Genomic DNA, 19,273 nt, shown 5'->3' on the forward strand with positions numbered 1-19,273 from the left:
ATAATTTATTAAAAAAAAAAAAAAAAAAAAAAAATAAATAAAATTTAAATTTAAAAAAAAAAAAAGAAAGGAAAACTTACTGAGAGGTCATCTCCACGAAGGACATTCCCTGAGAGGTCGAGGTGGACAAGGGTAGAGGCGGTCAATGGATTGGCACTGAGTGACTGAGAAAGGCTGTTCACCCCTGCAACATTAAGAAAATCCAGGCTCAGTTTGCACTCCAGGAAACAAAATGAGGTTTGGGTTTCTATAAATGGCCCAACAGTTCCATCAAATTGCAGGACTGAGGTTAACCATGAACACTGTCCCCGAAAGGTGGCGCTATGATTGTGTCTCCTTTTGACACACCCTCAGGAAGAACAGGTTGGTCAAAGACACAACCCCCTCACTGAATCGGAAGGAGTAATGAATTGGCTTCCCTTTGCTCCATGTCTTCTGCTGTGTCCAAGGACAGAAAGGATTTTAATCTGAAGCCTTAGAATGATGAAAGCAATATAGTTGACAATGTTTATCCTTCTCTCAATCCTGCCAGGTGATTCTTGAGTTAGTGCCTGGTATTTAAATGATGCCTGTCCAAATTCAGATAATTTAGGCTATTTAAAGTATTGGGAAGTTAAAAAGAGAAGTATACAGCTCTTCTTAAATGTATTACATTCAAGGAAACATTTGGATTAAAATAGATTTCACAAAGAATCAGGAGATGATCTGTATACCATGTAAGATGCAATCATAAGGAAAAATGTATAATTAACATTCTATACACTCTTTACACACAAACATAAATGGCTCAAGTTAACATAAACTGAACTAAACTGACAAATCCACCTCAGAAAACAAATAATGAGTATGTGAGGAGGCTGCTTATTCTGTATGGATAGAACTAAGTTCTCTTACAGGTGGGTAACAATTATTGTCAGGCCCGCTAGTCATGGTTGTCTAGTGGGCCACTTCTTTTAAGAAGGGAATAGGAGCTCTTTGAGGTGTCATTATCAAATGGGAGCCCAGAAGGGTCTAATCACTCACTGAGACTCAATCACTCACCACCACAGCACTGATGATTTTACTTAGCATAATGGGAATGTAAAAGATAGTAAAGCTCTTCGTGTTTCTACCCAAAAGTCCATGGTTCCAAATTATATACTTTAGAAATATGGCTATTTCTTAATTGGGTATACTTTTATAAATTATTTTGTTTTTCTTAGTTTTCAGCAAAATTTTTTGAAAATCTCAACCTATCAAACTGAGACTCAAGTCAACTACTGTAAAGAGAACCAGGAAAAGGTTTTCTTTGCCCTCCACATTTGGGCAGATCCTTCATGGAGAAGAGGGGCCAAGGTCAGGTCTGCCAGTAAGAGACAGTTTTGGTCATAGCAACAGGATCTGATGAGGGTACTACAAGAGCTATGGGTTGCAGGTGAAGCCTCCCACTGGAGCACCTCCCTGATGTGAGCTTAGAACGTTCAGTGTGGGGCTGATAAAGAAGACATTGTCTTCCCCAGCTTCAGAGAGTTATAATAAACTGATTCTAATGTGTGTCTGATAAAGGCTACTGAGCCATTTCTCAAAGTGGGCACACATTTGGGTGGGTATACAGGAGACCGAGACTTCAAATAAAAAATATTTAAGTGCAAAGAACTTCTTGGCTGTCAACTCACTCATTTACTAAATGCTAATAAAATGCTGGGAATTAGGAGATAAATATAAATAAGATCTTTTTTTTTTTACCCTCAAAATTGCAAAGACCATTAGGGAAAACTTAATTAGACTCTGCAATGAAAAGTCAGTGCTACACAAGGAAAATTCATTTCAATAAACCTTTACTGAAATCCTCCTGTGTACCAGGCAGGGTCTTCTGAGATACCATCTTACTCGCTGAAGGCCAGTGGAGCGGGAGACACAGACAGCTGAATAATCACTATCCAGAGAGGCAATAACTATCAATGGGGCAAGAACAAGAGCTTGGCAGTAGAGAAGCAGGAAATTTGATTAATTGTGTTAGATAAGAGGAACGTACGGTGGCTTATAACAAAAGGTTATTTTCTGGAGGTTATCTTCTATAACTGTTTAAATGACCAACTTCCTTTAGTTTGTCCTGATATTAGTATTAATGTATTTTTTAATAGAATAATTGACTCCAAAACATAGGGCCAATACCAGATTCTCATCAAGAAAATCATTTGTGAAATCATTTCCTTACTGAGGTATATAACAAAACTCAATAAATAAATTCCAAAAATAGAAGGCTAAATTAGTCCTGACAGCAAAATGCTCCTTGACAAGTGCGGGCACTTGGCAGTTGTCCAACATCTGAATAGACTCGAGAGAGCATCATGTTATCAGCTCAGCTTCATGCTACTGAAACAGCACGAAGGATTTCCTCTCCTGCCCCCTGAGCCCATCTTCACATGAGGCCTGTGTTAATAAGCCCACGAAGAGTGGAGAATTATAAAAGTATAGAACTGAAAAAAAAATCAAGGCTCTTACAGCCCTAACTAAACACATTTACATGACTTTCTCGATTCTGGCTGTCTAGCAATTTTGACCATTCCCTGTTATTTATTATTGTAGTGTTTACAGCTGGAAAAAGGTGGTACCAGATGGCTCTGCCCTGACATAATCTGGCAACCAGCAGGACATTTGCTAGAAATCCAGAAAACTATCAGTTAGTTAACATCTGAGATAAAGAAACAGTATTTGGAGGCAGTGGCGATGTCATGGGGAGTTTTTTGATTTTTTTAAAAATCTGTCTTGTATTATCGAGCCATGAATATAAATGCTAGTCTGATTCACCAGAAGCTTAACACTGCAATGTAACTCTAGTCATTTTAAATCTGTGAATCTTTCAGATCCTATGTAAAATACTTCAAGAAGTCAATTTTTTAAAAAAAGTAAACAAACATTTCAAGATAGTTTTGTCCTAGGGCAATCTGAAATTACTCAGTCTGGGCATGGTGGCTCATGCCTGTAATCCCAGCACTTTGGGAAGCTGAGGCAGATGGATCACCCGAGGTCAGGAATTTGAGACCAGCCTAGCCAACACGGCGAAAACTTGTCTCTACTAAAAATACAAAAATTAGCTAGGCATGGTGGCACATGCCTGTAATCCCAGCTACTTGGGAGGCTCAGGCAAGAGAATGGCTTGAACCCTGGAGGCGGTGGTTGCAGTGAGCCAAGATCATGCAACTGCACTCCAGCCTGAGCGACAGAGCGAGACTCCGTCTAAATAAACTAAAATAAAATAAGATAAAAATTCTTCAAGTCATGTTATAAGACAATGCTAATTCTTAAAACACATATTGTAATATATACATATTTTATTGCAGGTAAGAGATAAATGGGAGGACCCTTATTTGTAAAGGGTATAGGCAATGTGGAGCTGTCCTCATCATAAGGAGGTGAAGAAGCCCAGCTCTGCCCATAGGACCTACCCACTGTTACCACTCTAAAAGGGACAGGGACATCAGGAAGAGGTGGCACTGAAGGTCCTCAGAACCAAACTTGCCCTTGGAAGGATAAATGATCACTACATCCTTTTATTTGTTATAATGAACAAATGAATTAAAATAAATATAATCAAGGATTATTAATATATCAGTTTTCTGTTTTTGTTTCTGTTTTCTAAAGAGACAGGTTCTCACTCTGTCACCCAAGCTGGAGTGCAGTGGCACTGTCATAGCTCACTGCAACCCAAAACTCCTGGGCTCAAGCATCTTCCCACCTCAGCCTCCTGGGTGGCTAGAATCACAGATGCAATTCATATAATCAGGTTTTTTAAAACCACTCTATCTTATAAAAGACTTAAACTAGACCTATGGAGCACACAATAAATAATGAATGTTTTTAATATGTACAGAAGTCACATAAACTTTTTAAAAAAAGATTAACACTATAAACAGAAAACTAACAAAGGATATAAACTTAGTGATTTCCCTAAAAGAAATACAAATGACTAAGGAACAAGGGAGTTCAGAGGGGGTCTGCCTTCTTATTTATACTTTTTAGTATCTTCTAAATCTTTACCATAAATGTGTACTACACTGATAATGATCAGAAAAAGGTTTATATAAAATGGATTTGCTGAAGTAGAACAGTGATAATGTAAAGGAGTTAAACTTAGCTGTAAGATCTGTAGATGGCTTCAGGCACTAGGTCTGAAAACACTGACTCCTGGGGAAATCCCTTTGGTAATGTATTTTTAAGCCTTAATCTTAAATATGTGTGTATAAATGTGTGCACATAAAATCATGGGACTTATGGAACTAATCTCAATTTCAAACCATTCTTAATTTAACTGCATGTTCAGAATAATGTATGATGGCATGGATATAAAATCATCAAGGGATGACTTTGCTTTACTCATTTATCCAAGGCACATTCAGTGAGAGACTGAGAAGTGCTAGGACACAGCAATGAATGAAGCAAAGCCCTTATTATTCAGAAATGTACAGGCTAAGTCACAATCAAATGCGAGGGACACATGCTAAGATAGAGGAATTTACAAAGAGCTATGGAACACAGAGAAAGGGGCATCTAGTCATACAGGGTGTGGTGAGAGGGGACTGTCTGAGAACGTTTCAAAGAGAAAGTGAGATAGAAGCAGCCAGGCGCAGGAGCTCATGCATGTAATCGCAGCACTTTGGGAGGAGGCTAAGGCAGGCAGATCACTTGAGCTCAGGAGTTCGAGACCAGCCTGGGAACATGGAAACCCTGTCTCTACAAAAAAAAATTAGCTGGGTGTGGTAGTGCGTGTTTGTGGCCCCAGCTACTTGGGGGGCTGAGGTGGGAGGATCACTTGAGTGCAGGAAGTGGAGGCTGCAATAAGCCAAGATCGCACCACTGCACTCCAGCCTGGGTGACAGAGCAAGAACCTGTCTTCTAAAAAAATTAAATTAAATTAAAAATCCACCTCCAATTTTTTTTTTTTTTTTTTTTTTTTTTGAGACAGAGATAGAAGCTGAATCTGCATAGGATGCACAGTAATTCATGAGACATTCCAGGTAAGGACACTAAGGTTGCTCCAGGTAGAAACTGAGGCATATAAAAACATAAGACACCTCAGGATGATGATAATTATGATGATTGTGGTGGTGCTGGTGCTGGTGCTGGTACTGGTGGGGGTGACGGTAGCAGTTTACTAAGCACTTTGTGACAGAAACCATACTGTATGTATATTAAATCATTCAACTCTAACTACCTGTGTAGAAATAAGATACTGTTATTTCTGTCCTACAAATGAGGCACCTGGGAACAAAGATATTACATATAAATGCATGACATATAAGTAGAAAAGTCAGAATTCAACCTTGGGCAATCTGACTACAGAACTGACACTTTCAACCACCATATATACTGTTTCCAAAAGACAGTGACTTTCTTAAGAAATGGCAAGATGTTCAGGAAACTTTTGTTAAACAGTAGTCCAGGCACAGTGCCAGGTGCTGCAGATAAAAAGATGAGAGAAGCACAGGCCACAAGGAGAGCCCCAGTGTAGCAGGAAAGACACAATATTTATACAATAATGTTACATATGTGATCTTGAATACAAAGGGAACAGTCATTGATTCCGTGTTGCCTTGGGAACAGGGAACACATCTCAGCAGTTTATCACAGATAAACAGTTTTATAAAACAAACTGAACCTCTCTGAGAATATTTGGAGATTTAAAAAATTTTTTTCAGGCATCCAGGGCAAAATGTGAAGATATACAAAGGCACAATGAATGCAGGATAATTTCTAATATTATTATTGTGGTGCTGCTGTGGCAAAATAATAACAGAATTGACAGGATTTGATGGAAAAAATGAAGGTGAGTGAACTTATGAACTCACCTGGAGAGAAGATAAGGAAATCTCTAAAGACAGAACTACAAGGAGGGGAGCTACAGTGGTGATCCAGCAGTTAGGCCCAACAGTTTTCTGTAAAGCAGACAGTCTATCTGACAGTTAGAAAGGCCAACTTGTTGAACCAAGATAAACACAACCAGGTGCATCTAGGAATGTGAGGCAGGAGGATAGAAGCAGACAGGAGAGTGTTCCCTGACTCAAAGTTTTAAAAGTTAAAGACTGCACGTACATATCAAAATTATTCTCTACACTGACAGCATTTCACTTCAGAGCATCAAAAATTGAATTACATAATGTCTTTTATCTTCAAACTGCCAGAGTAATATAATAGATATATTTTTAAATGTAAGTACATTTACAAATAATTCTAACTAAGGCAGCAGGTGCAGCAGAAATATTTCAGAGACATTGTTAGGTAAATAAGAAATACTGTACCTTTAGGTGATAATGAGGTTTTAGATAAATTTAAATGCTTTAATCCCTTTGGGAGTTTGGCAAATTGAATACTTAAAGAGGACACACCTGAGAAAGGAAAAAAAGCGATTAGAATTTTCAAGTTCTCGGAATTGCATTTTCTACAATGAATGAAAATTAATTTTGATTCTGAATGAAGTGATCATATTTTTCTTTCTAATATCAGACTTTGTTTTCTAACCATTTACCATCAAGCCTCGTTTTCTTTCTGTCCTACCTACAGGGTAAGAGAAGGGGAAGATGTCTTATTCGGCATACAATATCTGAAACTTTTCCATTGGAGATACTTTTCTTGGGGCCAAGTGTCACTCTTTTTCTCACAGTTCTACTTAAAATGCAAATCCTCTTGGAAAGGATGTTAACCCCTTTTCTTTTTAACCTCTGTCTTAACGAGTTGATCACTCTTCTAGATGAGCAGATGTATGCTACTTAATTATTGTCAAGAAGAATGGAGTAACATTAACTATTCTGATAACGGCAGATGGATTCCTATACTTAATAGGCTTACAGCTAACAACCTCATACAGAGCTTCGGAGCATGTTTTAACTTCTTAAAAGTAGATTTTGTAACTTTGGATAACTCACCAGGAATTTATAGTATTTAAAATCAGGTATCTTCTAAATTTAATAACCAGAGTGGGAGATTGAGAACACCAGCTCACCCATCCAAGGACTGCAATGAGCATAGACTGTTTTCTGGGAGGAAATAAGTAATACACAAATGTATGCCCTTCATACAGGTCCTTCAACTGATCTCCTGCTGTAGAGGAGCCATCATTTCCCCAGGGGCATGTTCTTCAGAAGGCTCCTAAAACAATGTTAATTCCTGCTCCCTTAGGCTAATTCTCAAGCTTCAGGCAGCAATAAGAAATTACTGTGCTGGTTGCTGTCCTACTATATAACCCCAAATTATCTATAAATCTTATCACAGCTTCTAAGAAACAACATGGAGGTCGTGCAGCTAGAGTAAGCCTCTACATGGGCGTTTCCCCTAGAATAGTGGGTGTTCTGGGAGCCTCTATTTCCCCACTGTGTTTCCACAGTCAAAGAAGTTTGCAAATCACTAGATTAAATCACGTTAAACAGGTTTTTATCTGATTATTTCTAGAGACTTGAATATGCAAATACATTTTGTAAATTACAAGAAGAGGGCAGCCTTGATATTTAGCTGATACACTCTTGTAAAAAAAAAAATAATAAGTGACTAACAAGTTGATGGAGGAAAGGGGAAAGACAGAATAACTGTTAAAACTTGATTAATCTAAATGGCAAAAAAGCGAGGAAAACGGGACAAATAAAAAAACGGACCAGCACTTTGGGAGGCCAAGGCATGCGGTTCACAAGGTCAGAAGATCGAGACCATCCTGGCTAACACGGTGAAACCCTGTCTTTACTAAAAATACAAAAAATTAGCCAGGCGTGGTGGTGGGCGCAGGTAGTCCCAGCTACTCGGGAGGCTGAGGCAGGAGAATGGCGTGAACCCAGGAGGTGGAGGTTTGCAGTGAGCCGAGATCGTGCCACTGCACTCCAGCCTGGGTGACAGAGCAAGACTCTGTCTCAAAAAAAAAAAAAAGAAAAGGAAACAAATAGAAATACAACTTTTCACCCAAATATCTGAATGATTACATTAAACATAAATTTATTACATATATTTAATTACATTTGTATTATTTAAAATTATGTAAATATAAAGATTCAAATTACAAATCTAAGACGATTTACTTGAATAAAAATATCAAATGTTTTCAAGAGATACACCTAGAGATATATGTATTCAGAAGTGAAAGTAAAAGCATGAAAAAAGATATGCTACAAGCACTAACCAAAAGAAAGCTGCAATGAGACAATTTAAATTTTAAGAAGCATTACTAAAGATAAATGGAATATTTCATTAATTAAAAAGATACAATTACTCTAAATCTATGCTCTGATTAACATCATCTGAAAATGTATAAAGTAAATCTGACAGTAACAAAAGGAAAATACATATATTATTACATAAACACACACATATATAATAATAGAAGTTTTCCAACACACTTCTATTAGTAGCTAATAAATGAACAGAAAAAGTCAGTAAAGATATAGAGAACATCAAGAGCATAATGAAGAAAGATATAATTGATATATTTAAAATGCTTTACCCAGTAACTACAGAATACATGTCTTCAAAGTCCACACCGAATATTTTCCAAAAGGAATCAGATGCCGAGCCATAAATTTAGCAAGTCTCAACAAACAACAGAATGTTCCTTAGTACTGTGAATTCATACACAGAATATTTGTATGTTCTCTGTTACCACTACTGCAGTTAAAATACGAATTATAACAATAAGATAATTAGAAAATCCCCAAATAATTATAATGTAAGCAATATATTTCTAAATAACAAAAGAGCCAAAAATCACAATGGGAATTTTGAAGATCTTTTGAGTTAAATCTAAAACTATAGTATTAAAATTTTGGGGATCTAACTAGAGCCATGCCTAAAGATAAATCAATAGACCTAAATACATATTTTAAGAAAGATTAAAACTGAAAAGTAATTATCTAATTATCCATCTCAAAAAATAGCAAATTAATCCTCACCCACCTCTGTAAACAGAAGGAAGGAAAAAAATAAGAAAAAGGGAAGAATCCAATTAAATAGATAGCAGCCGTAAAAATAAGTAAATTTAACAAAGTTGGTTCTTTAAAATACTAACAAAATTAATAAACTCCAGCAAGACTGGTAAAACAAATAAATGAGAAAGAGAGATCAAATTATCAAAATCAAATCAAAAAAGAATGTAAAGATCTTACAGGCATTGAATTATAACTTAAGGGTATAAACAAATCTGTAAGTCAAAAAACTATCATTTTAATAGAAAGGAACAAATCCCTTATGAAAAACATGATAGACCAAAACTAATGTAAGAAGAAGTAAATAATCTCAATAGTTCGCTATCTATTCAAGGAAACAAATCTATTATTAAAAAATCTCTCCATAAAGAGAAGCAAAAGAAGCCAAACACAAAGGAGTACATAGGCAAAGAACAGGCAAAGCTCATCCATCATGAGAGAAGTCAGAATAGTAGTTATCTTTTCCAAGTGGTAGAGGACAGGGCTGGTGATCACTGGGGCAAACCACAAGGTAAGTCTGGAGAACACTGGGAACATTCTGTCTCTTGATCTTGGTAGTGGCTTCTGGGAGAAACAAAAGGCCTCTTCTCTGTTAGAAAGCATACAGATTAGAACATTGTAGATGTCAGAGCATAGGTGAGTAAAAATTTTTACAGTTCCACCCATTCCTATAGCTTTCCTGGAGAGTTCAGAAACGCTAAGAAAAGTAAGTGAAAAAGCAAAATACAATGAAGTATTTCCATTTCAAAAATAAGGCTGAGAGGAAAAGACTTGGAACCAAGAATATAAGAATATAGGGATACTGGAAAAAAATGAGTCAACACTTCTAACTTTTAAATGCCCTAAAATCTAAATCTATGCCTTTTTCTTTTTTTTTCCCCCAAGATGGAGGCTCCCTCTGTCGCCCAGGCTGGAGTGCAGAGGCGTGATCTCGGCTCACTGCAACCTCCTCCTCCAGGGTTCAAGGGATTCTCCTGCCTCAGCTTCCCGAGTAGCTGAGACTACAGGTGCGTGCCACCACGCCCAGCTAATTTTTTGTATATTTAGTAGAGATGGGGTTTCACCATGTTAGCCAGGATGGTCTCGATCTCCTGACCTCGTGATCCGCCAACCTCGGCCTCCCAAAGTGCTAGGATTACAGGCGTGAGCCACCGTGCCCAGCCAATCTATGCCATTTTTAAAATATTGCTTTACCTGTTTAACCATGAAAATATCAATTATCTCATTTAATCCTTAGAACATTCTTATTTGGTAGGTACTATTATTATATTTTTAATATAAGGAAGCTGAGGTATAGAGAAGGTAGGTAACTTGTCCAAGAACACTTAGCTAGAAAGCTGTGAAGCTCGGAATTAAACCCATGTGTTTCGACTCTGGGACTCACTGATATACACTGAGACATGAAAGATCTAAAACACCAAGAAAAATAAGCAGCAATCCTAGAATCTGTAAGTCTCTTGTCTTATTTAGAAGATCAAATCAGAGCCACCACCAAATAGCTGGGAAAAAATATGAGCATACTTCAGGTCAACAAAAAACACTAGAGCTAGGATTCTAAATGGTGTCTAAATGAAATAATCGAATTTGTAATAAAGTGAGTGGAGGAGCCTGGGCAACATAGTGAGACGACATCACTACAAAAAACATTTAAAAATTATCCAGGTGTGGCAGTGCACACTTGCAATCCCAGCTACTTGGGAGGCTGAGTGGGGAGGATGGCTTGAGCCCAGGAAATCGAGGTTGCAGTGAGCCATTATTGCACCATCATACTCCAGTCTGGGCAACAGAGTGAGACCTTGTCTCACCAAAAAAAAAAAAAAAAAAAAAAAAAAAAAAAAAGTGAGGAGAAGAGGACAGACATTTTTGAAAAGGCTAAAATCATAAGAACTAAGGTAATTGGGACAGATAACTAGGAAAAACAGAACACAGAATTTGTAATGCTTAGAGAAGTAAAGCATAAATGTACATATATTAGGATTAGAAAACTAAAACCAAAGTTTCCCCTAAACAATGCACTCTGACATTTCTCTTCTATTCCACTGCTTTTTTAAAAAAAAATGCTTGTCATGAACTATTAAATTGATTTCATGGCCAGCTAATGGGTCTTGACCCACAGTCTGAAAAAACAGTGTTAGATGAAGACCAAGAGCAAGCTGGTGAACAGGCATGGCCTGGCAACAAGGGTAAGAACAGCTTGTGTATGTGTGTGGTCTGTTCACCATCTTGTGTGGTTCTTGCAGAAAGAGAGCAGTAGGGCATCTAGCATTTGAAGGATTACTCATACACATTATACCTCTGCTTACTAAGTCATACTCGAACCTCCTTTACCACAACCCCCTCAGCAATCAGAAGACTGCAGGCCTGGTCCTCTATACATAGATGTGAAAATAACAGTTTTGCTGCATCAACATTCATATCATACAAATCTTTGAGAGTTTCCAAATAAGTTCCTGAGTGGAAGGTTTAGGTACAAAACCACATTCCATTTGCTGTATAAATTCCTCAGAATTCTTGGCCACTTAACTGTTAAGACCTTATCTTTTTTTTTTTTTTTTTTTTTTGAGACAGAGTCTCACTCTGTCACCAGGCTGGAGTGCAGTGGCACAATCTCAGCTCACTGCAACCTCCGACTCCCTGGTTCAAGCGATTCTCCTGCCTCAGTCTCTCAGGTAGCTGGGATTACAGGCACATACCACCACACCCAGCTAATTTTTGTATTTTTAGTAGAGATGGGGTTTCACCACATTGACCAGGATGGTCTCGATATCCTGACCTCATGATCCCTTCACCTCAGCCTCCCAAAGTGCTGGGATTACAAGCATGAGCCACTGTACCCAGCCCCTTGTATGTCTTTGAGCTTCCTTACAAATAATAGTCCTGGCTTAGTCTTTTTTATATCCTGTATAACTTAATCACAGACTCCTCCTTCACCCTTTTTATTACTTTCAAACACAAAATACCATCACTGAAAAGCTTGGGAACAAAAATTACTAAAAGTTTTCTCTAGATTGAAATTTCAATAAACATTTTATACTCAATTAGATTTCTTGTGGAATTTCCATCCATGAGCAGAAAAGTTACCAATCCTTCAGGTAGTTAGCCTGAATGAAAAGAATAAATAGGCCGGGCGCGGTGGCTCAAGCCTGTAATCCCAGCACTTTGGGAGGCCGAGACGGGCGGATCATGAGGTCAGGAGATCGAGACCATCCTGGCTAATACGGTGAAACCCCGTCTCTACTAAAAAATACAAAAAACTAGCCGGGCGACGAGGCGGGCGCCTGTAGTCCCAGCTACTCGGGAGGCTGAGGCAGGAGAATGGCGTGAACCCGGGAGGCAGAGCTTGCAGTGAGCTGAGAGCCGGCCACTGCACTCCAGCCTGGGCGGCAGAGCAAGACTCCGTCTCAAAAAAAAAAAAAAAAGAAAAGAATAAATAATTTGTGTTCAGGAGGCTCATCCTGAAGAGTAAAGAAAGGTGGGAGATATGAATGTTGGCAGTTGTCTGTGAGCACTGGCAAATACAGCAATGAATGAATTTAGAAGGGGCAGAAATGAGAAAAGTCTTGGTCTGCGAAAGTATTTTCAGGATGTCAAAATTTGAGGGTATGTGAGCAGAAACCACACTACAGACTTGGCAGGAATATTCAAGGCTATCCTTGGAATGATTCATGATGACAGCACTGGTGAATGGGCTGCAGCTAGACAAAAAGACACAGGTCTCAGAAATAGGAAAGCAGAGGGAAAAAGGAGGCAAACATCATCTTTGAACACATGGTCTGACTCTATACAAAAGAAATCTCTCAAACTTCACCATAATTTTCCAGTGCAAATAAAAAAACCTATACAAGAGAATTAAGACTGAATACAATCAAATAAATCAAATTCAATTTAAAGAAAATATCTGTTGATTGTGGACCAAGTCTTACACTAGATGCTTTGCATCTTAGGAAACAAGGAAGGGGAGAAAACCCAGAAAGTGGGGATGAGAGGAAGCAAGGTGCTGAAGCATGGGGGAAGAAATGTCCACCTCTAGTTCTCATGTGAGCAGAATGAAGTAAGTGCTATTATGGAAGTTTACATGGGAGCTCCAAAGTGAGGGCAAGACAAAGGAAACTGCACCTGCGGTGATAAGTTGTCCAATGTGGCTGCACCTCAGAGAACATGAAGTGGACAACGGGAGAGAAAACAAAGAGCCTCAAATTCATTCTTCCTCTTCCATCTCCCCAAACAATGTGTGGTATTTTAGGTCTGGCTTCTTTCACTTAACAGTGTTTTTGAGGTTCATCCATGATGTGGCATGTGTCAGAATTTCATTCTCTTTTGAGTAGTATTCCAATGCACATATTATATACACCACATCTTATGTAACCACTCTCCAGTGACGAACATTTGGGATGTTTCTACTTTTTGGCTATTATAACTAATACTGCTACAGACATTCAATCACAAGTCTCTGTGTGGACATAAGTCTCCTTTCACTTGGGTGATACACCTAGGAGTAGAATTGCTGGGTTATATGGCAGGTTTGAGTTTAACTTTTTAAGAAACTGTCTAGCGTGTTTTGCATGTGGCTGCACCATTTTACACTCCCACCAGCAACGCAGGAGTTCCCATCTCTTCATATCCTTTCGAAGACTTATTTTGGTTATTGCCACACTACTGCTTTTGAAATGGTACCTCACTGTGGTTTTAATTTGCATTTCTCTAAACACTGAGAAGTGTCCCCATCCTGATCCATCTGAACTCTGGATTTCATTTGCTTAAGAACCTTCCTCAAACAACTACCTCCCTCTACAGATTTTTTCCTGTCTGTTGATAAATATGACTGAGTCCCTCCCATCTTAAAAACAAAACCAAAAATAGCCCTCCCGTCTATAAAACGGTAATCACCATGATTTCTACTTTGTCACATTCACCTCTCTGTAGTATCTAATAGAGAAACATTTGTTTTTCCTAAGAATTGAGTATACCCTAGAAAAACTCCTATTCCAGTACTACGCAACCATTAATTTCAGCTTTGGTTTATTCTATGAGGGTACTTTTGGCGTGATCTAATTTTCTAATTCAGTCTCAACCTTCCTGTAGATTCACTACTTTAGATGATGACAAGTTACCCTGGAGATTTTTGCTTGAATATAACCTAGGTATCTTTGTCAGCACCAAACAATGACCATATTAAGGACAAAAAGAAAAACTGAACATCTATATCAGTATCTTCAGCTCAGTTTAATAATTAATACTCTTCAAATATAACATTGAAAGGTGAAAGGCCGTATTCAACAAACCTGGAAAACATCTGCAACAGAAAATGAAAACAAAATAGTCCCACTAGAGATAAACCAATTCCTTCTTAAACCTTGTCCATTAGTGTTCCACTAAGAATTCAAATTCTCGAGTTTCCCTTTCTAAATCTACTGACTCCTCTCTCTACATATCCACTTTTAATAAAACATTCTGACTCTTCGTGAACTCTAGTCCTTCATCCTTTCCCTATTCTCACACTCAAATCTTGTTAATAAATATTAAAATATAATAGTGGTAAAGAGAAATCTAAGATAGTCTCCAAGATTCTCACCCCCTGGTGTATACGCCCTGTGCAATTTCCTTGAATATGGGGATGGGGAGCAGTAAATACACTGCTGACTCTTGAACAACATGGGTTTGAACTGCACTGGTCCACTTCTGTGTGGATTTTTCTCCACCTCTGCCACTGCAGACACAGCAAGATAAAGGCCTCCTTTTCTTCCTCCTTCTCCTCAGCCTAGTCAATGTGAAGATAACCAAGATAAAGACCTTTATGATGATCTACTTCTGCTTAACGAATAGGAAATATGTTTTCTCTTTCTTATGATTTTATTAATAACATTTTATTTTATTCAGCTTAAAGAATACTATATAATACATATAACACACAAATTACACGTTAGTCAACTTTTTATCGGCAAGGCTTCCAGTCAACAGTGCTATTAGCAGTTAAGTTTTGAGGGAGTCAAAAATTACATGTGCATTTTTGATGGCTTATGGTCAGTGACTCTCACTCTTGAGTTGTTCAAGGGTCAACAGTAATGAGACATCCCTACCACGATTAGGTTACTAATCACTTGACTTTGAGTTCATGAAAAACGGGCAACTGTCATGGGTGGGTCTGATCCAGTCAGGTGAACTGTTTAAAAGAAACTAAAGCATCAGAGAGATGTGCTCCAGCTAGCCTCACACACAAAGCAAACTGCTATGTTGTGAGATAAGGGGGTCACATGACAAGAACCCTTCTAGGAGCACAGCCTCTAGGAGCTGGGAGTGGCACCCACTGGCAGCTAGCAAGAAACTGGGGACCTCGAGCCTATAGCTCCAAGGAAATTAATTCCACCAACAACCAGTGAACTTAAGGAGGACTCCAGGTCACAGATGAGAGCACAACCCCTGCTGACAACTTACTTTGTCTTGAGAGACCCAGAGCACAGAACCCAGCTAACCCGGACCCAGACTCCTGAGCCAAGACACTATGAGATAATAAATTGGTATCATTTTAAGCTACCAAGCATGTGGTAATTTGTTATGCAGGACTATATAACTAATAAAATACATTAAAAAAAATCTTCCTTTCCTTTTGTTTCACTTCAAAAAAAGCTAAACAGATCATACAATTTTAACATAAGTATTTATATGAAAGGGTGGAAAGAACCGGAAGCCAACAGGACAATCAACAGCACTTATAATTACAACTTAGCTTGATACAGCTCTTCAGGCATGGCTAAATTAAAATTCTCTAATCCTCTTACAATTCTGGCATCAATGATAATGAGAACCCCGCAGTACCTCTATCCTCCAGTGGGTTGCCAGCAAGGTTAATTGTATGGAGTCCTGAGCTGGGATTATGTGCTAAAGCACTGGCCAGTTTTTGTGCAAAATCTCTGCGTGTAAACAAAACAATAAGATTAAGTAGCAAAATGTAAAATGTAAAACCATTCGAACAGAACATTTAAAGCTTAGAACAGAGTGAAATCTAAATAGAGAAATCTCCCTTACAATATTAGTCTATATAGCATATATTTCTTAATACCCATTAATACCTCATTAGATAATTTGTAAAGCCACAGCCAGAAAATGGTTCATTTTGTGGCCAAAAGCGAAAAGAAAATATATAATTGCCCCTTTAAAGGCACTCTGTTGTATGCTATTAATAGTATTCTCTGGCCCCTCCATAATTAAAAAAAGAAAAAAAAAATCCTGGATCGAACCTGCTTTTCATGAAAATTATAGTATTTACCATATCTTATTTCTCATTTCATGCAATTGTGAATGCAAAACTGATTACACTAATTATTAAGTTTAAAGGTTACAATTGCTAGCGCTACATTTTGGCAAAAATTAAAACTACTGTTTTAGTTATGTCTAACTTGAAATAACGCACTAAGTGCTATGATTATGCAACTGTCAACCGTCCTCATTTAGCAGCAGTGAAATCTTTATTCTACTAGATTCTAACTCTTATGCTCTTAACAGTAGGCTGAGGCAGTGACTACTAAACCACTAGATAAAGACTATACAAGCATTAACCTGAAAAAGAAAAAAATGACTAAAACTGATCAAAGCAAAGCAGTAAAGTCATATGAAATACGTTATCACTATGACCACCAGTAATGATAATAAAACCTACATATACCATCTACAGAGTAAAAGGCACTTTGCCAAGTACTTTAAATATATTAATTCATTTATCCTTGCAATTTTAATTGTATAAAATAGGCATTATTATCATCCCCATTGTAAGAGTGAAGAGAATGAGGCACAGAAAGCTTAAGCAACTTCTGCAAGGCCATGAGAAATCTGGCTCAAGGATCCATGCTCTTAAAAACGATACTATGTACTCTCAAAAATATCAAGTGACACAATATCAAGAGATGTTACCAAATGCTTAGGCTTCATGATGATGGGAATTATAGGGATTTTTTTTCCCCAGAAGGAAAAACATTGCTGTATATGTGATAAGCCCAATTAAAAAAAAAAAAAACTATGAATTGATTAGAAGAACAAATGGCACAGAGTTTTAAAACAACATATTTATAGATTCAGGAAAATACTCACGTTCTAAGTGCAGCATTTTCCAACACCAATTCTTCCAGTCGATTGGACCTACTCACCACCCTCAAGATCTGTTCACAGACATCAGTGGACTGTAACAGAAAACATTCTTTGACTACTCCATAACTCTAAAGAAGAAAAACTTTATTGTTATAAATCTACGCAATGCAAAGTTTTAATTAAGTAAAACGTCACTCATTCAACAAACCTTGAATGAGCATCTACTACTATGCACCATCGTCATGAAGATCCTGGAAACACAATGTTATAAAGGAGAAAGTCCCTGCCTTCAAGAGCGCGCCACCCAGCAGGGGAAACAGACAAGAAGAATACTATGGTCAGAGTTTGTGTTCCCCCTCCCAAAATTCATAGTTAAAAACCTAATCCCCACTGTGATAGCGTTAGCAATTAGGTGCCTTTGGGAACTGACTAGGTCATGGTGGTGGGACCTTCATGAAGGAATTAGTGCTTTTGTAGAAGAGGCCCCAGAGAGCTATCTTGCCCCTTTCCACCTAGTAAAGACACAGCTAAAAGGCACCACCTCTGAACAAGAAAGGGCACTCTCACCAGACACCAAGTCTACTGGAGCCTTGATCTTGGACTTCTCTGCCTCCAGAACTGGGAAATAAACCTGTTGTTTATAAGCTACCTAATGTATGATATTTTGTTATAGCAACCTGAATGAAATAAGATAAAAATATACGATTATGATAAAATAATAAAAAGACCATTTTGGTAGTGCTATGCATACATGTAAGTGCACCTAATCCAGGTTCACAAAACTAAGAGGACTTCCCAAAGAAGGTGACGTTCAAAATGGAGAACTGAAGACTAAGTGTTAGTGATGATGATAATGATGTTGAAAATATCTTTGCTGAGTTCTCACCATGTGTCAGGCACTGAGTTAAGTCCTCTATGTGTATTTCATTATAAAACCATTAAAGATTATTATTCCATTTTCATAGATAAGAAAATTAAGGTTTAAAGATGTCATAAACTTAAATAGGAAGGCTAAATAAGTACTTGATGAACGCTAGCTGGTATCAGGATGTTCCTACTGGAATATAAATAGGATAAAATGGGAAACAACATAATAATAGGAAAAACTTTAATAAATAATAGTCTCATGTTAATAAACATGTTTTCAAAACAACCATTATGTAGTTATATAACTATTACGCCTATATGTTAGGCATATAGACATATGCCTATATGTTAAACAAGATTACAACAATTAAAATGAGTAATATATAACAACATTTTGAGGGGACTATGAAAAATGAAGAGTTGTGTCCTGGTGGTAGAATTGTGCATATTTTAAAAAAATATTTATTAATGTTTTTATATTTATAACCTGCCTCATTCCAAAACTAATTTAAAGTGGTTCTTCACCTTAATATTACTTATACATTAAAAAGTCATTTTGGCCCATGTCTGTAATCTCAGAACTTTGGGAAACTGAAGAAGGCAGATTACTTGAGCTCAAGAGTTCAAGACCAGCCTTGGGAACATGGTGAAATTTCATGTCTACAAAATATACAAAAAGTAGTGGGGTGGGGTCCCAGACTGCACGCGCCTGCAGTCCCAGCTACTCAGGAGGCTAAGGTGGGAGGATCGCTTGAGCCCAGGATGTCAAGGCTGCAGTGAGCCGTCATTGCACCACTGCATCCCAGCCTGGGCCACAGAGTGAGACCCTGTTTCACACATGCACACACACACACACATACACACACACACACACAAAGTGATTTTAAAATTCTCCTTGCAACCTAGCGCGTACTAAATACTTCATGATATTAAAAAAGAAAGAGTGAGAGAAAGAAGGCATGTTCTGTGTGCCACAGTATACAATATCAAAGCACTTTCTTTTCTTAAAATATCACATAAAAATATTACAGTACTTTGACTTATCATATAACAAATACCCAACTGGATTAATCATAATTGGAACACAGTCTGAATGTGGCACAAGTTCTCTAGCCAAGTATTTTTAAGAAAACCTAACTTAGAAACACCCCAAGTCCACAGCATGTCAGGCTCTCATAATTCTTATTTGCTGTTTGATTCCATTCTGCCAATAATGCCACCTTCACAATATTCCTGGGTTTCCAATGTGTCCCACTGATTAAGGAGGAAAGAGAAAAATTAATTCCAATTGACCTGATGCCTGCAATTTACATTATGCTGACAGTGATGATATTCAAAATGGTGACCCCCTTATCAGTGCAATTCTTTATCTCATAATGTACATACAA

General features: G+C 37.7%; 1 protein-coding gene across 13 annotated transcripts in view; it reads right to left on the reverse strand.

The window, feature by feature from the left end:
- The window catches only part of CARMIL1 (capping protein regulator and myosin 1 linker 1), a 348,526-nt gene that overhangs the window by 138,753 nt on the left and 190,500 nt on the right, over positions 1-19,273 (reverse strand). For all 13 annotated transcript variants that reach the window (XM_017878500.1, XM_017878499.1, XM_017878501.1 and 10 more), the window contains 4 exons: positions 17,022-17,110; positions 15,753-15,847; positions 6,279-6,365; positions 81-184 (listed from right to left, as the gene is read on the reverse strand). In XM_017878500.1, the coding sequence (XP_017733989.1) occupies positions 81-184; positions 6,279-6,365; positions 15,753-15,847; positions 17,022-17,110 (375 nt within the window). The remainder of the gene's footprint in view (positions 1-80; positions 185-6,278; positions 6,366-15,752; positions 15,848-17,021; positions 17,111-19,273) is intronic.

The sequence above is a fragment of the Rhinopithecus bieti genome, unplaced genomic scaffold (assembly GCF_001698545.2).
Source record: "Rhinopithecus bieti isolate Rb0 unplaced genomic scaffold, ASM169854v2 scaffold_11110, whole genome shotgun sequence".
Classification (NCBI taxonomy): domain Eukaryota; kingdom Metazoa; phylum Chordata; class Mammalia; order Primates; family Cercopithecidae; genus Rhinopithecus; species Rhinopithecus bieti.